At 42.2% G+C, this 22,067-nt stretch overlaps 1 protein-coding gene across 1 annotated transcript in view; it reads right to left on the reverse strand.

Annotated features, from left to right (window-relative positions):
• Nucleotides 1–3,034: 3,034 nt before the first annotated feature.
• The window catches only part of RNF150 (ring finger protein 150), a 268,182-nt gene continuing 249,149 nt past the window's right edge, over nucleotides 3,035–22,067 (reverse strand). Inside the window, exon 7 of the mRNA XM_061142396.1 lies at nucleotides 3,035–10,519. Coding sequence (XP_060998379.1) covers nucleotides 10,401–10,519 — 119 coding nt within the window. The 3' untranslated portion in view covers nucleotides 3,035–10,400. The remainder of the gene's footprint in view (nucleotides 10,520–22,067) is intronic.

Raw genomic sequence — 22,067 nt, forward strand, 5'->3', positions numbered from 1 at the left:
TTACGAAGCACTGGGGAGTTTTGCATTCTCCATTCTTGAAATGATGCATATACTGCATGGAGTGGAGTGTCTAGGAAGGCAGTGCCTCTACTGCCTGAATGAATGGTAAATAAGCCATGTGGTCACCCCTGCCTGCTCCCTGACACACAGGTGACTCTGAGGGCCCCCAGTGACCTGTGTCCTGGGACATCTCTGCTCCAGCGGAAGTGGGTACCAGGCTGGCCGTGCAGGCTGTGCACGCTGACCTTTTTCTGTTATAGCTGGAGCAGCGACAACGCTCTGAAGTGGGAAACAAAGGTCCAGCAGCTTTCTTCTAGCTCAAAAACCTACGTTCTATGCAAGGGGTCCTGTATAGCACAGTGTTGAAAACTACGACCCTTGACAGAGAGGAACAGTGATGACTTAGCGAAGACCTGCTTGGAGGTTGTTAATTGCTAATGTGTCATGAACGCTTGTTCCAGCGGAGTCATCCTTGGGACTCGGCTGCTGAAGTTGCTAGCATAGTGAGAATGGGTCCCACCAAGCACATTTCCTCTGCAAGGATCATGGATGACGGAGTCAGGAGGGATGGCTTCCAGATCCTGGGTAATAGCGTCCACCCCAGATGGCAGCTTCGTTGGTGATCACAGGTGCCTGGGGAGATCAACGTTGTAATCGTGGAGGCATGAACAAAATGGAGAGTGCCTCCCAATGTGCCACAGGCCCAGTTACCAACAATCTCCTTCAAATGTCTTCTGACCTAGGAATGAAGCATGGATTGGCCCCTGATGCTTTCCAGCCATTCACTCAGCAGTGGTCACTTGGGCAGGAAGCAGCTCTGGGGGGCCAGGGCATCCAACATGGCTTGGCTTTTGCCAGCAAATAGTGTGGTATTCACAGCCTCTGGAGGTGGGCCAGGCCAGGTAGAAGGCTTTGGTCATCAGCTGAACCACAGCAGGCACGTACGACTTGCCTGCCCTGAGGCGACACATCGGCCTCTTGGATGGGCCGGACCCAGAGGCTCTGAGCCACACCAGGGCCTGCCTGGTGGGTGATAACAGTAAATAGGGTACCTCTCCCCCTTTTCATCTTCCTTTCCTATTTTCCTAGGCTGGCATTTCCCATCTTGCTAATCTGAACAAATTGCTGTTTAAAATCTGTTAGACGTGTATAAGTAAGTATAAATGAGGACCTGTTGCTCCAGCCCATCTGGTGGGCTCCGCGGTGTAACCTTCTTTAGGGTGATCTGCCCACCGGCAGCTCAGATCAAGTGTTTGGTTCCTACCCAACAACATTTCAAGAGAATTCAGCAGCCATCCTTCGGCTCAGCTACTCGAAATCTATATTGTTTTTAATTTTTGGCATGTGGGACCTTAGTTCTCCAACCAGGGATTGAACCCACACCCTCTACTTTGGAAGCACAGAGTCTTAACCATTGGGCCTCCAGGAAACTCCCTCAAAATCTTTTTAATTACTTCACTTAGATGCACAGAGCTAAGAAGAGGTCTACCTGGCATTTGACTTACCCGAGAGAGATAAAGAAGTTATTAAAATCTCTTGTTCTTTGAACACAATCATGACAGCGATAAATATGGATGTTTTCTGACCCGCAGGGCCACCTTGGAATCCCAGATGGGGTTACAGTTAGGGAATGGATGACGCAAACACATGCCTCCAGTTCCATTTTATTAAAAAACAAAACCAAACAAAATTTTGCAATGGAATTTCCTGGAATTCACAATCCTTTTCAAATGTTCATAATTGCATGTTTTTTGAACTTTACAGAAGAACATGGTTGCACTTATTTACACGATAGTCTTCTATATAATAAAAAGAGCCATGTTGTAGGATTGAATGATTCCAATTATTAGCCTTAATATCTCATCATTAGCCCATATGAGACAAACAGCTTCTGCTCTCCAAGCACACAGAGGATAGAATAAAGCAAAATAAAAGCTGTGTCTCCTAATAGAAGACAATTCCCAATAAAGATGGTTTCTTTTAAACTTCTGTGTATTTCAAGAGGAATATAAAGTGCTTTAGAAGGAGTAAGGTAGGTGCCTGAGGTGGGGAAGAAGAAAAAGAGGTTTATACAGAAAAAACAAAATGAAACCCAATAACTACACCATCTGAACTAATCATTTAAATATGCCTGTGACTTGTACGGAAGATAATGTTTGGGTAGAACAGCTACATAATTCACTACTAAAAAAATTTTTTTTAACAATTAAGAACAAACCAAAGTCCAAATAAGAAGTTACTCATGAAAAGGCCGTGAGGAGTAACTTTGGTGATTTTGAGTCATATGGCAAAAAAAAAAAAAAACAACCAACAAGGAAAAAGTCTCATAATCGAGTATCGCGAAATTGAGTTAGGGACCATTACATGTGGGATCTTCAGACTGGCCGGAAAGACCTCGAGGTGACGCTGAGTGAAACTCTACCAGTGACGTTGTTCATTTTACAATGAAAGCACATAATCTGTGTTGGAAGAGGGTGGTGGGTGGGTAATAAATTCACTGAATTTTTTTCTTGTTAGTAGGAAGGGATTAGACATTGATTTAAGATGTCATGTCTGAACTATTTCCAAATGGTAAATTCATTCTTTGTAGGAGATTTTTCCCCCTCCCAAACAGAATAATAATTTCCTACCTAAAGAGGTTAAAATACATTGGTTTTTCTTTTCTTTTCACATTGCTGAGCTGTCAGTTGCTGGTCTTGATCTGCAGTCCACAGAATCAGCGTCTTGTATATACTACTTGGGAGGCTCTTCCCAGAAACTAGAATAATCATCCTTCCAGCTTGTGAACATTTAAAAGAACAACACCCATTATTTTTTCAAGAAACGAATGGAATGTAACTTTTCACAAGTACAAAATTACTTCAAGTTTTCTAAATATAAGGGACATCTCACTATAAAAATAACAACCCCTCCCTCCCCTCCCCCACCTCGACATCTCTTTCTAATTATAAAATGGTACAACCATTTCAGATTACTAATGTGAAAGCAGGAAGTAAATATGTACATGTACAAAACACATCAGTATCACACACCATTTACATTCATATGAAAGAAATCTGTTTATTGATCTTCCTTTGCAATTTGACAAGAAAAAAGTTGAGATAACGTTCGTTACAAAACAGTTAGGCCTTTGTCTTAGAACTCTGTACAAACATTCCAGCCAGAGGCATCTCCTTTGCAAACAGAGCAAACAATATCCTTTCAACATGTTGTGGAAGATGGGGGCTGCTGACAGAGAGATGTTCCATGGGGCCCTCCTCCAATCTTCAGAGTTTGTGACATTCCTCCCTATTTTTGACAAAAGTGGACCAAATTCTCAACTACTGAGGAAACTACAATAAAAGGCAAATCACTACTAGTTGTTGAGGAAATGGTGACTCTCGTCAAATGAGTTGGCTGAAAGGATAATGGTGAGAATTCCAGCAGAGGGCACCCTGCTCCCTTGCAATAACATCCTGTTTAACACTGTACCATAGACGCCAACACAAACACAGACTGAAAAGTCCTGCCGTTGCTTCATGATCTATTACTACAGGCAATAGTTTGGTATTTTCTTCAAAAGAGCAGGATATGCTATAATTAACTAGCTCTGATACACGAAAATTCTTTGGCTATTTAAAATCTTCACATTCTCAAAGAGAACAATATTCTGAGTTCAACAAAGCGCTCAATTTGTCTGAAACTTTTGAGGGAAAAGGAGACTAAGCACTCGACTGTCAAGATGGTGCAGTACTAAGGCCATGATACCTTTTTTTTTCTTTTTTAGATTTCTGGATTTCATAAGAGAAATCCAGCCTGCAAGAGAAAACCCCCTAAGATTTCATTCACAGTTTCATTCGACTAAGTGAACCAACTTCACTTTTATTTATGAGCACATTGGGGAAAAGTTAAACTAGCCACTGGAAGAAACATGTGTCCATTTGGAGGGTGGACACATGTTTGGATGGTCTTTGGTTTATACAGTACACATGGTCCCCACCTGATTTTCTCTACTTCTCCAAGTCCTTCACTTCACTAAGGATGACAAGACCACAGATGTCCTGCCAAGCAACGACTTCAGGTGACTCAGAATGAGGTACCTTCTCCATGGGTTTTTCTCCCTCTCTCTCTTCAGACCTGCAGAGCCTCTGGAGAGATGTATGCTTTTGACTTATCATTATCCTCAACAAATATTTATCCAGTGGCCAGAGACAGATGGCTTGGTGGTAAATGCAAATGTTAACAGTGGCACAAGGATGAGAAGGTCTTTAATCATGGAGATTTCTGGAGAAGCCACTTGATCATGAAGCACTCAAGGCAGGCATCATTTAGAGGACAGTAAAGAGAGATGGAAATGACCTCAGCAACTCCTTTGCAGAATGAGCAGGTTTTGCAATTAAAGGGCTTGATAATGAAGCATCTACATCCAGGCTCTGGATGCACTGCTTGAGTTTTGGGATGATTAATTTAGTGACACCCAAAGGCTCAAAGAGCACAGTGTGGCTACTCATCTGTGGGTCTTTATAAATTACAAGGGCCTGGAGTCATGAGATGGGGAGGGGAGGGCAGGAAGGTAAGAGGCTAGTGATGAGAAACGCACACCTGCTTCTCAGCATTAATTTATTTTTCAGATAATCCCAACCTTCTTTGCAATCAGGAGTGTTTAACTCACAAGTGTTCAACTCCTTAAGACGAACACAAGCCCCCAGAGAGGTCAGCTGTAAAACTGGAGGATGCTCACTGATTCGGGAAGAGCATCCATGTACATTCCCTGCCATCCTCTTTGCTAACTTCCGGTGGGTAAAAGCATCCCTGTGTATGAGCACTTAGTTACTCAGTCGTGTCTGACTCTTTGCGACCGTCTGAGCTATAGCCCAGCAGGGTCCTCTGTCCATGGGATTTTTCAGGCACAAATACTGGAGTGGGGTGCCATTTCCTCCTCCAGGGGATCTTCCCGACCCAGGTATCGAACTGGCATCTCCCGTGTCTCCTGTATTGCAGGAGGATTCTTTACCCGCTGAGTCATCAGGAAGCTGTATCCTCACCACCTTTTAATTGCCCTCGTCAAAAGTACTGTTCAGCTCTGGCCATGCCAGTAGCACAGAGGGAGTTCTGTGATGCAGGGCACCTCACAAGGAACTGTGTGTCTCTCCCTTTGGGGAAATGGTTTCTTTCTGCCTCTTTTTCAGTCTCGAGGAAGAAGTGGCCTCTTAGATCACTTACAAAGAGCAAGTTCTTGTGCCAAGATGTTAAGAAGCAGGAGTGGACATTGGATACGGTACAGCCCATGTGTTTTTCCAAGAAATCCTAACCCTGGGGGCCTGTGGTGAATTGAGAAGGTCACAGATGCTGGGGGTGGAAGATAACCGATTAGACAGCATTCTGGAATTGTTACCTTGCCATTATTTGCCTCGGAGACTTTTCTGGCAAGGAAGTCTTTTTTTTTTTTTTTTTTTTTTTTAAGGCAATAGCTAGAGGTGGTCTGTGATAAAATTAGTGACATGAGAAGTGAAAATGAGGCAAACTCCACTACAGAGGAAGTTAATTTGCTTTTATAGTCAACTGGTTTTCCTTATCAGAAGTGCAGAGATAGATTCTGCCACACAATAAAAAGAAGAAAAACGTCAACAACAGGAACGACGGTAATCACAATAATAACACCTCTTCAGATCCACTAAGGTTTTTCTGTCCTGAAAGATGGGAAAAGGATGTGTGTGGGGGTGTGCATACAAAGAAAGAGATAGGCAGTCAGAGAGAGCCAGAGAGAGAGAGACACACCCAGACAAAGAAAGGAAAGAAATCTAAATGAAAGTACTATTAAAAAATGCTACCAGAAATGGCTTCAGAGGCTCTGTCTATTACCACAGAGGGTTGGGTCCTCCCTCCACAGAGGGTGTGACTCTCTCTGTGGTTTTCTGAAAGGGTTTTGCTTTGATGAGGTTTCTTTGTTTTCAGTCCAGGTGATGCATTCAACAGACAACTAAATGCTCTGCAAGAATTTTCATCTCGACTCGATGAACGTGATGGTAGTAAGAGTCCCAAGACAGGCTGTCCGTCATCATTTTTGGTTCTGAAAGGATGTCAGCTTCAGGAATGTAAGAGCAGTAACTCAACTAGCCACTGGGTACCATGGATTGGGATGACCAAATCCAGACCCAGGAACATGTAGGATGTTTCCATCAGAATGAGGGAAAACAAAACAAACAGAGAAATCTCTCTGACCTGTGACTGATTCATGTCGATGTATGGCAGAGGCTAACACGATATTGTAAAGCAAATATCCCCCAATTAAAAACAACAACAAAAAAACCCTCTTTGCTTCTATGGTCATGATCATTACTCAGTGATGTGAGAAAAGGTAGACGCCTTTGCTACTTTTAACTTTCTACCTTCTCCAAGCTCTCCATCACTCCCTGCCAGGATGACAGAGTTGACATTTTAGGGGTAACCAAAACCTAGAGATGAAATCAAAATACTGATGCTCTATTCATGATCGAAGCTCAGTTCTGCCCAAAGGGACCAGCCACACAGGATGCAGCAATTCCTAGAGGGGACTCTAAATTACTCTGAGGGAATGGGGATGCTCGTTTTCTTGCCCACATCCTTGGAGCCGACGGGGGATGCTTACTTCTGAGTTGAGAGCTGGTTTCTGAGTTGCAGGGCATCATAATTCACCAACTTGAGGCTGGAAAGTCACAAGCTCTTAAGACTTCTCCTGTATTGAGAAGGCCACACAGAGTCTCGTATTTGGAGTCAATATGTACCTTGCCACTTTTCCCCCCCAAATTCATGCATTTTAGCCATAGTGATGGGGCTAGGGGCCACTGGAACTAGGAAAAGACCATCTGCAGGGGGACAAGGGGTGGAAGTAAATCTGCATTACTAGAATCTGGAATTCTGTTTGGCTCCTGAGTGCCGCACATCAGTCCAAGGGTGGAAGTGAAGGATATAATTTTGTCTCAGCACCAAACCAACATGCTCTGGGTGACTTCTTTAAAAAACAAACAAACAAAAAAAACTGGTCAAGGAAGTAACAGCAAATGGTCATGGACATCTGTGGTACGGTTAAACAGGTCCAGCAAAAATTTCAGGAAGGATGGTCTGAATATTTATCCATTACAAGACAAGTGGGTCTCTCGGCCTCTCATTAGGCGACCTGGGTGGGATCCAGTTCTCTCTAGTGGTAATTAGGTTTTAGCCCCTTTTCTTTGCAAGGGTCAGGGAATCTTGGGAGAATGTTGGAGAAGCTCTAGCCCTGTGCTCTCTGAGGGTGACCATGACCCACGTAGGGCTGCTGAGGACTGGAGAATTAGCCAGTCCAAATGGACCGTTGAGTGACTGTCAAACGCATGCTGCCTTTGGTAGACTTAGTATGAAAAAGAATGTCAAGTATCTCATGAATACTTTTTCTACTAATTACCTGTGGAAACAATAATGTTGGAACAAAGAAGTATATTATGGAAATTACTTTTACCTATTTTCTTTTGTTTTTTAAAAATGTGGCCAGTAGAAAATTTACAGTTACACGTGGGACTTCTACTATATTTCTACTGGAGAGTGCTGGTCTAGGCCCAACAGAAAAATGCACATCAGGGCTGCTTCAAGAGGGTTCCCACGCCCTTTGATACTTTCTATGAGCCATAGGGGGCCCAGGTCAGGGTTTATTCTTTGGGGGGACGTGCTGTGTGAGAATGACTCTTTCCATTTTTTTTGTTTTTGAATGCTTCCATGCCAGTTAATTACTTTTTTTTTTGGTCTTAAAATTACCAAAGTCATGGGAAAATTCTTCAGAAACACATCTTTGGTAAAGGAGAACCTTCTAGACTCGGGGAGCTTGCAGCAGAACCTTCCTAGGGTCAGGTCCACACACTCAGCTCTGCCACCTGGGCCCGTCATCACCTAGGCAGCATCTTTTAGGGGCTGCTGGGCTATGGCACGCATAAGCAACCAACTCCTGAGCTACCTGGTCACTGGCGGGAAGCGAGAACACCCACCAATCCCAAAGGCGTTTTCTCTCTGGGCATGGTATTCAATTTATATTCCTTGGCTGTTGAATTGTCCTCCTCATTCCCCTTACCTTAACACCAAACTTTGTTTTGGACAAAGCTGACTGAAGGAGGGGTAGGTGGTACAGGTTTTTGCTGACCTAGAAAAAGAAATACCTCGAGATGAAGAACTCCACACTGAGAACCAGGATTTGAAGGTATCCAGAGACTGCAAACTCTGTGACTAAGTGTGGCTTTTAAAGCAAGGCAAAACAAAGCAACTCCTCCTTGGACTTAGAACTTCCATTATTTAGACAGTCAGTTTCAGCCACACAGGCGTGCTGAGTCTCAGAAAGCTGTTATATGTTACATGTCAAGTAACTCTGCCTGCCCAAGGTGGAAAGTCTGCTGTATGTCACCACTCACTGCTAAAAATGGGTACCCCTGGCAAAATGCTCATTAGTGGTCCTAAGACCGGAAGGAGCCTCGGGCATCATCTTGTTAAACACCCTCTCTTTACAGACGCTGAAGCCGAGGCCCAGCAAGCACGCGGCTCATCTCTGCCTCCCGACTCTGGATTCAGCACTGCCTTTACCCCTCCCTGCCTTGGAGACCCTGGATTTCATGACAGGAAGTGTTGGACTCCTACAGAGATGAGACATTTCTGAAGGTGGTGACCATTTTCTCTGCCCTTGCTGCCTACTTAGAAAGCATCAAATAGGAAATCATTAAAGGCAGAGAAAAAAGCCTTCAGGGGTCTCCCTTGACATCTACACCGTGTTCCAGCAGGCAGCACGGTTTTACAGCAGAACCAAACTCTGTGTTTGCATGAGGATGAGTGTGGCAAAGCAGAAGGGCCTCATCACATACGTAAATAGCTCGGTGAGAGCTTTCTTTCCCAGGTAACCCATGCCCAGCAGCATGGCCTTTCACAGATGTCGAGGTGATCCATCTAATGGTCCAGAGAAACAATTTACACTGCCTTAGTCATCCGTGCATCTGGAGAATCTCAAATGTATTACAAAATTGCCCACTGAAAAAATAGCACATCTCTGTCATAGTTACAAAAAAAGAATAAAAACATAAAGAGTTTAAAAACGCCAGGTGGATTTTCAGAATTCATTTTGATACCTCGTTTCCTCTCCCTCTGACTTTGTCTCTCAGTCAGGAGAAACTTGATTTCAACAATTCCCACGCTGTACTTTTTAGATCGAGTGTTCTATTACACCCCACCTCCCACCTCTCACTTGGTATCTAGACGCACTCAGGGGAGCCCTGGGAAGCAGTTTCCTAAGGACTCACCTAAATCCTTTCTTCGAGGTCTGGTGAGGTTGAACAGAAGTGTACTGGAATTAAGGTAAGACCTGGATGCACTCGCAGCCCCCACTGTGTTGGATCCAAAGATGCTTGGATCTTTTCTAAAGCTTCCATCTCCTGCAGGACCCACTCATGGAGGTAACAGGAGATTGTCGTAGCCTTGGGGAAACCAATGCAACAGACATTTCACTTTCAGGAAGAGTATGTGGTATCTGGTTTGAAAATTAGGCTTGTTGTCCCAGCAACGGACAAGCCCTAGAGCCACATAGAATGGCGCTAATGCCCCGAGAGGGAAATTGTGATTTCAGAATTTCAGTCAAACACTCTTAAGACCCAGAGGGATTGACGTGCCTCCCTAGAGCTTCCTTCTCAAGTCACGTGGGTCCTTAACAGAGCTGGGCAAGTGGAAGCCAGGGTGTGTAGCTGAAACACATGAGCGGTGGCCTCCGCAGACTCAAGAGCTCGGTGTTGGGGTCTCTGGCAGCTGGGAGTTTTAAGACCCACTTAAAAGAATTTAGATTCTAAACGAAAGCTGGCCTTAGACTGTTTCAAGGTGCCGAGGCACCTCCCAAAGCCATGCACACTTCATGCTGAGAGGTCAAGGCCATTAATCTCAGAGATGGAATACAAACTGGTCAGAGCAGGAACTGATGCTTCTAAACAGAACTCGGTACAAAAGCTGGAGTGAATCAAAGGAAACACAAAGGAGTGAACATAAAGTAAACTATACATAGTCCTTAAAAAGAAACTGCCAAAGAAATCAACCACATTCCCCAAATAGGAAAATAAGACCCCGGGAAAAACTGAAATGAAACTAAGAAGCCCTAAGAGTGTCCTTTCAGTCTGTTTCAGGAACTTCTGAAGTGTGTGTCTATAAGGACATGGGAGAGAAAATCAGCTTTCAGCTTCGCAGGTGCCAAGGCCAGGGCCGGCGCCGACGTGGACGAACTGCATCCTGATGAACAGGACTTTGGATATTGCTTAGCAGTACCATTCTTAAGTGGAGCGCGCTGGAGTTGCCAAGGTGTTCTGGAGACGTGAGTGCCAGGTCCAATCTTGGTGCACTCCTCCCTTCCTTCCCCTCGCGTCCTACCATCCCTTTTTTCTCTATTTGCCGTTTCAAGACTTCACCTCTTCGCAGTCTTGGTCGGTGGAAAGTTCTACATCAGACAGTCCAACCTCCATCGCCATGATCAGTGAGATATCAGAATCACTGCTTATAGCTGGCTCCTGCTCACCTGAGGGGGAAAAAAGTTCATGGTGAACACCGAGCTATGTCTTCAGAGGCTTAATACGACTGCCTTTAATAACAGCTCATTGATGCCAAAGTCTTGGTGGTACAGTGGCTAGCATAGCTGCCTTCCATTTCACTGAAGCCCAAGAGAAGGTATCAGGAAAACCGGCTAGTTTGTAAAAAATAAATACATAAGAAAAAAGTCTAGCTATCTTCTCATGCTAAGTGCGTGTGTGGTGAGTCACATCAATTTGTGATCCCACAGACTAGCCCACAAGGCTCCTCTGTCCACGGGATTCTCCAGGCAAGAATACTGGAGTGGGTTGCCATGTCCTCCTCCAGGGGATCTTCCTGACTCGGGGATTAAACCCACATCTCTTATGTCTCCTCCAGGAGCAGGTGGATTCTTTACTGCCAGTGCCAGCTGGGAAGCCCTTCTCACACTATGAAAAGATGTATCTTATAAGTATATATCTAAGGAGGAAAAAATACACTGAATATCTTTAAGTAAGGCAAGAAATTCTATATGGAAAAGCAGTTGAACAATTCACAGATGAAATGACTGATAAATGTGTATAAAATTTCTAAGAATATTAAAAACATGAACAATAAGAACAAAGGTAAATGTCACCCTGGGGAACTTCCCTGGTGGTCTAGTGGTGAAGACTATGCACTTCCATTACAGGGGGCACTGGTTTGATCCCTAGTCAGGGAACTAAGGTCCTGCATCTGCATGGGGCCAGAAAAAAAGTATTATGTCATGCTGGGAATATTTGTAAAAAGTTCACTGAGGGTTGTATTCTTAACATACAGGGAACTTTTAAATAAATAAGAAAAACTAAGAGTCCAACAGAAGAAATGGGTAAAGGTTACTCTTATACAATTCACAAAAGAATGTAATACAATTGACCAATAAATATCAGGTAAAAGGGAGCTACTCCTTTTTGTTATGAAATCTTCACTCTTTAAAAAAGACTGTATTACAGTTAAGGGTACATTGCAGTAGATGTTTTGATCAACTGCATTCAGAACTATGAAATTTTCACCCTGTAATTTCATTTCCACAGTATATTACAGAGAAATAATCAGATGCAAAAGTATCCATTTAAGCATTATTTATAGCAGCAAAACATTGCAAGTAACAAAGCCTAACAATAAAAAATATCTCAGTAAACTATGTTACTTCTAAAAGACAATCTTCTTATTATAATTATTACAGTGATGTTTCCAAAGAGTCTGTATTTACAGAAGAAAATGCTACCAGTAAATGAAAACAGAAGTATTCAAAGCTTTATGTGCAGTGAAGTCAACAGAGAAAGTTAACTGGAAGTAAGAAAGCCAACGGCGTTAATAAGAGTTGTCTCAAATTTGGGGACTTATAATTATTTTCTGTTCTTCAAAAAATTTAGCTTTACTCCTAAACATGCTTCAGTGAACATATATCATTCATTCACTCAACATATAATCGAGTCCCTACTATATGCTAAGAATTGTGCTAGCTGTAGGGATATAGGGGTAAAAATGAGGCAATTTCAGTCCTCAAGGAGCTTACTGTCTAGTAGGTAGGCAGACCATTGACTTGTCAATTACACCCCAACATGATAAGCTCTTTGTTATAAGATGTACCTGGTGTTATAGGAGGTAAGGGGGCTACGCAACCATTTGCTGAGTCTAAGAAAGCTTTCCACGGGGTGCCATGTCTAAACTGAGTCTTATAGGATAACTTGCATTTCAGCCAGACGAATGAGAAGGATGAATCTTTTAAGCACTAGCAGTAGCGTGTACAGACAGTTGGAGTTGATAGACAGCTTTGTGCAGACATCAGACTGTATTTCTGTATGACTGGGATGCAAAGGTAAGCTAGGGAGTATGAACAGGGGACGCTGGGGAGCTCAGCTGCCTATCAAAGACAGAAAGTGTCAGTCGCTCACTTGTGTCTGACTCTCTGTGACCCAATGGACTATCGCCCACCAGGCTCCTCTGTCCATGGGATTCTCCCAGGCAAGAATACTGGAGTGGGTTGCCATTCCCTCTCCAGGGGATCTTCCCAACCTAGGGATCGAACCTAGGCAGATTCTTCACCATCTGTACCACCAGGAAAGCCTATAAGGCAGCTTTAAAACCAGAAGATCTTGTAGGTTCCATTACCCTACAGAAGAAACATGCAGTTAAAAGACCAACAGAATAGCTAAGTACTAAAGAATGCAGATGGTTATAATACTTTTGCTCTCATAATCTCATAATTTCTTCATGTTGAGGTACAGTTAAGTAAAAATAAATATGAGTTTCATGAAAGGCAGTGAATTTTCAAATGTTTACAAGGAGACAAACAGAGAACTGACAAAGAGTTATGGTCTTAAGAATCAGTTTTAGAGAAATAAAGTGTCTCACAGGGGTGTAGCCAACCTAAAGACTGAGATCTAAAGTGTTTCCTAGACCCAAAGGTGCATGAGGTTCACATTAATATAGAGAGATCACAATATTGTAAAGTAATTAGCCTCCAACTAATAAAAATAAATTAAAAAAAGAAAGGAAAAAAAATATAGACAGATCAATGGGTAGAATAAAACTTTTGAAGCAGATCTTGGATTAGAAGCATTTAGCTTTGTCAATGGTGGCATTCAACAAATATTCAGGGGACTTCACTGGTGGTCCACTGGTTAACAGTCTGCCTTGCAATGCAGGGGACACAGGTTTGATCCCTTGTTGGGGAACTAGGATCCCACATGCCATGGAGCAACTCAGCCTGAGCGCTGCAACTAGAGAGTCCATGGGCTGCAACAGAAGATCCCATGCGCCACAACTAAGACCTGACTCAGCCACATAAATAAGTAAATGTAAAAAACACATGTACACAAACATTCAATAAAACTAGTCATGCAGAAAAAGGGTGAAATTGGATCCTTGCCTCACACCATATACATTCGAGGCTGGCTAAATATCTATAGCTACATCTATTGATCCACTGTATCTACATCTATACCTATACCTATGCTGTGCTGTGCTTAGTCGCTCTGTTGTGTCCAAGTCTTTGTGATCCCCTGGACAGGTTCCTCTGTCCATGGGATTCTCCCAGGCAAGAATACTGGAGTGGATTGCCATGCCCTCCTCCAGGGGATTTTCCCAACCTAGGGATCTAACCTGTGTTTCCCGCAGGTGGATTCTTTACCAGCTGACCTACCAGGGAAGCCCATCTATACCTGTACCTGTACCTATAGTCCATCTTTATTTTGCACGTGTGTACTTCCTTCTCATTTATCCTCTTCTCCAGAGCTATCTGGTACCTTGCATCCCTGACCGTTGGGGAATTCTTTGATGCAAACTGGGGTGGTCCTCCTCTTCCTCACCTCTGCTTAGCACTTGTTTTCTCCTCATGGTTATGTGCTCATCACCACCTGGTGGAAGCTTTCACTCTGGAATTGTAGTAAGCAGTGGGGAATGGATTTGGGCAGGACACAATCTGCACAGCCAGAGACGGAGGATTGCTCTGATTTTTAGGTCCACTAAGTCACTGATGCTTTATTCATTTCTTCCCAGTTGCCCAAATTTTGCCAGCGTTTCTTCTTACATTTCCCCTGTCCATGTTGGAAAATCCCTTTTCTATAGCTTTTGTGGGGTTTTAGGAGTGCCTAGAAGTAATTTCATGTGTTCAATCCATACTTTTTACTCAGTGCTCTCCATAAGCATCACTTTTACAATGAGAAAATGATATAGGTTTCCCTAGTGGTTCAGATGGTAAAGAATCTGTCTGCAATGCGGGAGACCTGTGTTCAATTCCAGGGTTAAGAAGATTCCCTCCAGGGGTCTCCAGAAGGGAATGGCTACCCACTCCAGTATTCTTGCCTGGAGAATTCCATGGACAGAGGAGCCTGGCAGGTTACAGTCCAAGGGTCACAAAGAGTTGGATATGACCGAGCAACTAACACTTAAAATTATATTTATGAGAGCTGGGATCCTATCTTACTTTAGGAGACTGTAATCTCAGCTTTGGCAGAAGGCAATGGCAACCCACTCCAATACTCTTGCCTGGAAAATCCCATGGATGGAGGAGCCTGGTAGGCTGCAGTCCATGGGGTCTCGAAGAGTCGGACACGACTGAGCGACTTCACTTTCACTTTTCACTTTCATGCATTGGAGAAGGCAATGGCAACCCACTCCAGTGTTCTTGCCTGGAGAATCCCAGGGACGGCGGAGCCTGGTGGGCTGCCGTCTACGGGGTCGCACAGAGTCGGACACGACTGAAGCGGCTTAGCAGCAGCAGCAGCAGTCTCAGCTATAAGTAATTATACATGTTACTCTGTATAAGTCACTTTCTCCTCTGGTGCTAAAGTTTTAAAATCTATAAAATGAGAGTTTGTACCAGGTATATCAGATATCTTTCCAGTTGTTACAGTTTACTTGTGTATATGTTGATGCAAGTCTAGCACAGTGCCTCAGACATGGTGGGTGCTCTATAAATAATTATTTAATAGAATTACCAGTGATAAAGAGTTGTAAGTTTCTCTTCTGCCATAACTCTTCAACATGTTGTTTTCTACTAAAAAGTTTTCTTTTAATCAAGAAGAAAGCCTGCTATTGTATATTTAGTACAAGTATGCACTAAATGGGAGAATTCACTACTCTGAGGTATAAAGAAAACAGGAACATTCTTATTCCTGGAGATAAAAAATGAAGACTAGGGATATGGAAGCAAGGTACATGTCCAAGATAGATGAATGGATACAGAAGATGCGGTATGTATATACAACAGACTACTACTTGGTCATAAAAAAGAACACGATATTGCCATATGCAGCAACATAGACAGACTAGGAGGATGTTATGCTAAGTGAAATAAGTCAGATGGAAAAAGACAAATATTGTATATTAACACTTATATGTGGAATCTAGAAATACAACAAACTAGTGAATACAAGAGACAAGAAGCAAACTCGTAGATACAGAGAACAAACTATGGTTACCAGTGGGGTGAAGGGCAAGATAGGGCTGGGGGAGTGGGAGGCACAGACTAATGTAAGACAGGCTACAAGGATGTGGTACAATACAGGGAATATAGCCAATATTTTGTAATAACTGTAAATGGAGTATAACCATTAAAAATTGTATAAAAATTTAAAAACATTAGAATGAGGTCTATGTTGTAGAGATATATCCTCCCCTCTCCCACCGCTTCTCCTTTCAGATCTGCCTCCTCCTCCTTCTTGTTCTTTTGGGCAATAGTCCATGAATCAATTCAACTCATAAGAAGCCAAATATTATAGCTCACAAGTAAACTACAAGTCAACCAAAGAGCTCATCACTGAGTGATTCTAAGGCTTTCAATAGAGCAAGTACACAAACAAAGCACAGATAAGAGCTGACTGGCACACAGATAGCTCACTGTGCCTGCAGATTCTCACCTTCACGCCTGTCTTCTCAGCCACCAGCCTCAGCAGATTTCATGGCTTCATTCTCACTATGGTGCTTTCTAAGTTGGAATGTGTCAATTGAAAGAAAAAAGGGCCGTGTGGATTGCTATAACTATTGGCTGTTGAGTTTATAATGCTATTTTGGAAACTGACTGTCCTGCATGGCTCTAGACAAGGATAAATTCAAATCAATACAAATAGAGATTTGCCAAAAAGTGGTTCAATTTTCATGATGGGACACTGCATCAACCACAGTATCTAATCATTTTTCATTCCGAAACTTTAAAAAATGATCTGAAGACATCTGAAATTATTCTTTAGTCTGTGCTATGTTTTTAATTGAACTCGATTTGTTCCATAATTTTTAAAAACAGAATTTTTTTCTTTAATCAAAAGAAGAAAGAAACTATTAGTCGCTCAGTCATGTCTGACTCTTTGCAACCCCATGGACTGTAGCCTGCCAGGCTCCTCTGTCCATGGGATTTCCCAGGCAATAATACCAGAGTGGGTTGCCATTTCCTTCTCCAGGGGATCTTGTCACCCAGGGATCAAACCTGGGTCTCCTGAATTCCATGCAGATTCTTTACTATCTGAACCACCAGGGAAGGCTCTCTTTAATCAAAGCAGATATTTTAATTTGAGACCATAAGAGTACAAGTAAAAATGCTGACACTAAGGTTCTCTGTAGGTGGAACTAATTGGGGAGTATAAAATAACTGTTAACTGAAAAAAAAAGTTCACTGAATTTTACCTTCTTTCTTGCAAAAGCTAATATACAATGAATACAAAAATAACATTGGTCTTTGTTGATTTCTCACAACAACCCTTTGGTGTGGGGGTATTATTATTTCTATTTCACAGATGAAAAAATACTTAGCCCGTTTGACACAGTTGCCCAATACTACTAGACACTCTTCCTTTCTTCTCTTAGTTTCATTCATTGTAAGGACATTGAAAGAATTTAAACAGGGAGTAATATGACCTGGTTAATATTTTAAAAAATCACTCTTGCAGTTAAGAGAAGAATAGATTGGTAGGTCAAGGGTGGAGGTAATCCAGCAAAAACCACTGCAGCAAAACAGATGAAACATGGTGATGGTTTGTTATGATAGGAACAGAGGTAAGATGTTTTATTAAAGTAATATTTTATTTTTCACTACTTTTTAATTTTTATACAACTTTAAAGGTTGTATAATTTCCATTATAGTTATTACAAAATATAGGCTATATTCCCTGTGTTGTACAATTCATCCTTGAGCTAGTTTTACACCCAATAGTTTGTGTCTTTTAATTCCCCACCGCTAAATTACCTCTTACCCCATCCCCACTGGTAACTACTAGTTTGCTCTCTGTATCTATGAGTCTGCTTCTTTTATATTATATTCACTTCAGCACAGAGAAAGTATTTTGGTGGATTTAAAGATTGATCCAGTGTATCTAACACTCCATCCTGAATCTCTTTATCACAATGTTAAAGAGCATCTGCTTAGATGGTAAGCAGAAAACACTGCTTTAAATGGAGCTCTGTGACCTATCTTGTTGACTCATAACTACTACTTTCATATATTAGCACATTTAATTCTAAGTAAAATCCATCAGTAGGCTAACTGTGGTTAACCAAAAAATTCTTAGCGGCAGGATTTGTTTTTATTAATTCCATTTAGTCCATAAATTATTCATATGGACTTTGGTTTCTTTCTTTCCTCTTTATTATTATTTTTTTTTTGTTTCTTTCCTCCTTAATACAAAGAATGTTACCTAAAGAGTTCAGTTCAGTTCAGTTGCTCAGTCATGTCTGACTCTTTGCGACCCCATGAACCGCAGCACACCACGCCCCCCTGTCCATCACCAACTTCCAGAGTCTACCCAAACTCATGTCCATTGAGTCGGTGATGCCATCCAATCATCTCATCCTCTGTCGTCCCCATCTCCTCCTGCCCTCAATCTTTCCCAGAATCAGGGTCTTTTCAAATGAGTCAGCTCTTCGCATCAGGTGGCCAAAGTATTGGAGTTTCAGCTTCAACGTCAGTCCTTCCAATGAACACCCAGGACTGATTTCCTTTAGGATGGACTGGTTGGATCTCCTTGCAGTTCAAGGGACTCTCAAGAGTCTTCTCCAACACCACAGTTCAAAAGCATCAATTCTTCGGTGCTCAGCTTTCTTTATAGTCCAACTCACAGGTTTCCTTTTGTGAAACGGACACTACAGCTAAAGCTGTACTTTTGCTGTGGGTTTGCTATAACTATCTCTATAACAGTGGGCCTGGATGATATTATGTTCCTCCCAACCTGAGATGTGGCCTGTCCTGTCTTGGGCAGGTTGGGGTCTGTCTCACTTAACAGGCTCTGGGCCCATCCATTGTCAACATTCCCATTTCGGAAGGTACCGCATCCCTCCATAAGGAGGAGGCACTTGGTACATGTTTGAAGCAGTGAAATTGAATTTCCTCTCTGGACATAGTGTATCATAGGGTGATGGATGCATAGGGTGTCAAGCTTTATGTTTTACTAACTAACAACCATAGAGTGCTTATTGACTACTTAGTATTAACATATGCCAGGGACTATCTATCTAAGTACTTTAGATTGTCCAACTGAGTATTCACAATTAACCTGTGACAAAGGAAAAATCATTATTTCTATTTCCAAGTGATAAAACTAAGGCTCAGAAAAGTAAAAAACTTCTTGGGTTTACACGGCAGTAAGAGTTGGATTCAGAATTCACACCAAGGCCTCTCTGACACCAGAGTTCATGAACTTGACTGCATCTATACTTCAGAGTTGAGAGTTAGTCTGAGGATGTGCTAAGCAAGAATGCTGGAGTGGGTAGTCATTTCCTTCTCTAGGGGATCTTCTTGACCCAGGAATTGAACCTGTGTCTCCTGCATTGGCAGGCGGATTCTTCACCACTGAGCCACCAGGGAAGGCCTAAGCACCAGTAACAAAGGCCAGAAGATGCTGACTTTCAGGGGAGTCCACGTATCCACAGTTACATACACGCCTATATGGTTATGTTCATATATGCATTTTTCTGGGGAGAGGGTTGCTTTTACTAGATTCTCACAGAGACGATAAAAGTTTCAGAAGCATGCATCTAAGAGGTCTTGTGCCTGGTATAAGTCGTTCTTTTTTTTAGGCCGTGTCACGCATCATGTGTGATCTTAGTTTCTTGACCAGGGATCGAACCTGTACTCGCTGCAGTGGAAGCACAGAGTGTTAATCTCTGGACCGCCAGGGAACTGACCAGGGTAAGTTGAAGAAAACACTGTTCCCTGTGACCAAGAATGGTTTGGCTTTTTATTTTTTTTAATGCATCTTTTGGTTTACATTTCACTAACTGTGTGTTTTATTAACTTGACGGGACACTTTTCCTCTGAAATCTCTGCTGTCCTACTTAATTGTTTCTAAATGATGGTTATTCAAAGCTAGAGCAGAAAATGAGCCATCCTAGATATTTACTCCACTGCCTGACTTATGAAAGGAGGCACAGAGAAGTAGTGGCTGGAATAAATCCTCCTCTGTTAGGAACTAACAAACCTCGCCCTCATGATGTGTTCTCTGTGTTGAGAGAAAATAAGGGATTGACGAATATCATCCCCCAGGTATTCTATTTCTCCAGTAAGTTTGATGTTCACATGTTCTGCACCACATAAAAGCTTATTTCCCCCCCCACCATGTACTTGATAAATAAGTTTTCAAAGAAATTAGCATCCTTCTGGACGTTGCTTTGGATGCTGAGGCCTTCCCAGGTGGCTCTGTGGTAAAGAATCTGCCTGCCTGTGCAGGAGACATGGATTCGATCCCTGGGTCAGGAAGATCCCCTGGAGAAGGAAATGGCAACCCACTCCAGTATTCTTGCCTGGAAAATCCCATGGACAGAGGAGCCTGGCAGGCTACAGTTAATGGGGTCACAAAAGAGCTGGACACAACTTAGCGACTAAACAACAAACACTGCTTATATGTATATTCCCTGTTGTAATCTTAGTGGGAAAGTTGCTTTGATTCCAAATGCAGAGTATTTTCAGTAAGGAAATGTGTCTCTTTCACATGTATTCCTTGCTTTTTTCTCTTTTGCTTAACAAGAATTTTTGAGAAGAGAAACTTCTGATTTGGTTTAAATTTTCTGTGTTATGAGTAGATTCTGCTGTGGGGATGGTAATCTTTGGCTCACTTTCTTCAGAGGCTGTGCAACAATATTAACAATAATTCCAGGCATTGCTCTAAGCAATTACAAGTTCTGTATGTCACCCTCACAAAGATGGTCTGGAGTAGACAAACGATTCCCCCAATGACTGCTTCACACTTTACAGGTGAAGTCAACTTGTCTGAGGTCAAGACCAGAAAGAGGCGGAAATGGAATCCCAGCCCAACAGCCCGTGGTGTTGACGGCTATGCTATTGTGCAAAGGCAGTGGCATAGCTGCCAGACTTCTGTTTGGCTGCTGTGGTTTAGTCGCTCAGTCGTGTCTGACTCTTCACGACCCCGTGGACTGTAGCCCGCCAGGCTCCTCTGTCCATGGGATTTCCCAGGCAAGAGTACTGGAGTGGGTTGCCATTCCCTTCTCTAGGGGATCTTCCAGACCCAGGAATCGAACTCACGTCTCCTGCATTGGCAGCTGGATTCTTTCCCAGCGAGCCACCTGGGAAGCCCTAGATTATTCCCGAAGACAATACTTGGCCACGTTGGAGAACCAAACATTCCAGGCTTACAATATAAATTCACCCCTTTTAGCCAAGTGATTCCTAAAAATTGTTCAGCTATAACAGGGGAACTTTTGCCTTTTTAAATGTTTGCTCTATAATCATAAATGTAAACATGGTGAGCTCAAATCAGGAAAATTCTTTCTCACCTGGGGACATTTACAGCATTGTTTTTTATCCTGACTTAGTAAAAGAGAACTCCCTGAAGTCTGGATATTAAATTAGATCACAAGTTAGGATTTCACTCTTTGCTTTTATCTTTTTGTCACTGGTTTTCTTTCCCTGTGACACTTCACCTAGCAGAGGAAGATTTTCTCCAATTGCTCAAATTCCTTTTGATTTCATTAAAAATTCATTCACTGAGTAATTCTTTACTACGTGCCAAGAGAAGGCATAAGGTGATTTTTGCATTAGTTGTACATTAATTTTTATAGGAAAGAAAGCAAAATCTAGTGAACATTTATGCTGTTAATAGCTATTTTACAATTCCTAATTAGTACCACCTACAGGAAACCTTCAGCATTAAGCATAATATCTGGTATACAGAATGCTCTTGGTAACTGTGACTATGATTGGAATGAAAAAAGAGTAAAAGAGGAAAGGTTATCAGATAGGTTTAGAGAGACAGGTAGATATCATGCAGATATTCATTTCTTCAATTATAAAATTATAGTTTATAATAAAATTATAAATTACATTAATTTATATTACAAGTATAAAGTTATCTATAGGCTTCATGTATTCATTCATTGATTTATCACTTATTCATCCAATAGGAATTTATTGAACACTTCTCAGGTACACAGCACTGTTGATGACCTTTGGAGGAAATAAAGATGAACTAAACACAGGCTCTGCTTTTAACTTGAAAGCAATCTAGTAAAAGAAATCATATCTGTGTCTATATACATCTAATACTGGAGAAGGAAATGGCAACCCACTCCAGTATTCTTGTCTAGAGAATTCCATGGACAGAGGAGCCTGGCAGGCTACAGTCCGTAGGGTCACAAAGAGTTGGACTCACCTGAAGCAACTTAGCACATACGTATGCACATCAAATATAAGATGATATATGTTAAAAGAGAGGTATAAATATGCTAGAGAAAGAAAGGTAAGGAAAACTTCATCTCCAATTGGGTAACCCTCATGAAGTAGGTTACATGTAAACCAGAGGTAAGAGCTGACTAGTGCTGGGAAGTATGGAGATGAGGAAGATGGCATTTCTTTTAAGAGATATAAGTGCCTGTTATATCTGAACAATTTTAGGAGGCAGTTGGCTAAATGTATGAATTTACACTGTAAGCCTAGAATGGTTGGTTCTCTAAGGTGGCCAAGCATTGTCTACAGGAGGATGGCTTTTCTTTTAGGAGAACCTACCTGACTAACCATCATCAGAGCAAATGTCAAGGCATGTGGATGGTTTGATTCGGCTGTAGCTTAGGAT

This window comes from Dama dama, chromosome 5 (assembly GCF_033118175.1).
Source record: "Dama dama isolate Ldn47 chromosome 5, ASM3311817v1, whole genome shotgun sequence".
Classification (NCBI taxonomy): domain Eukaryota; kingdom Metazoa; phylum Chordata; class Mammalia; order Artiodactyla; family Cervidae; genus Dama; species Dama dama.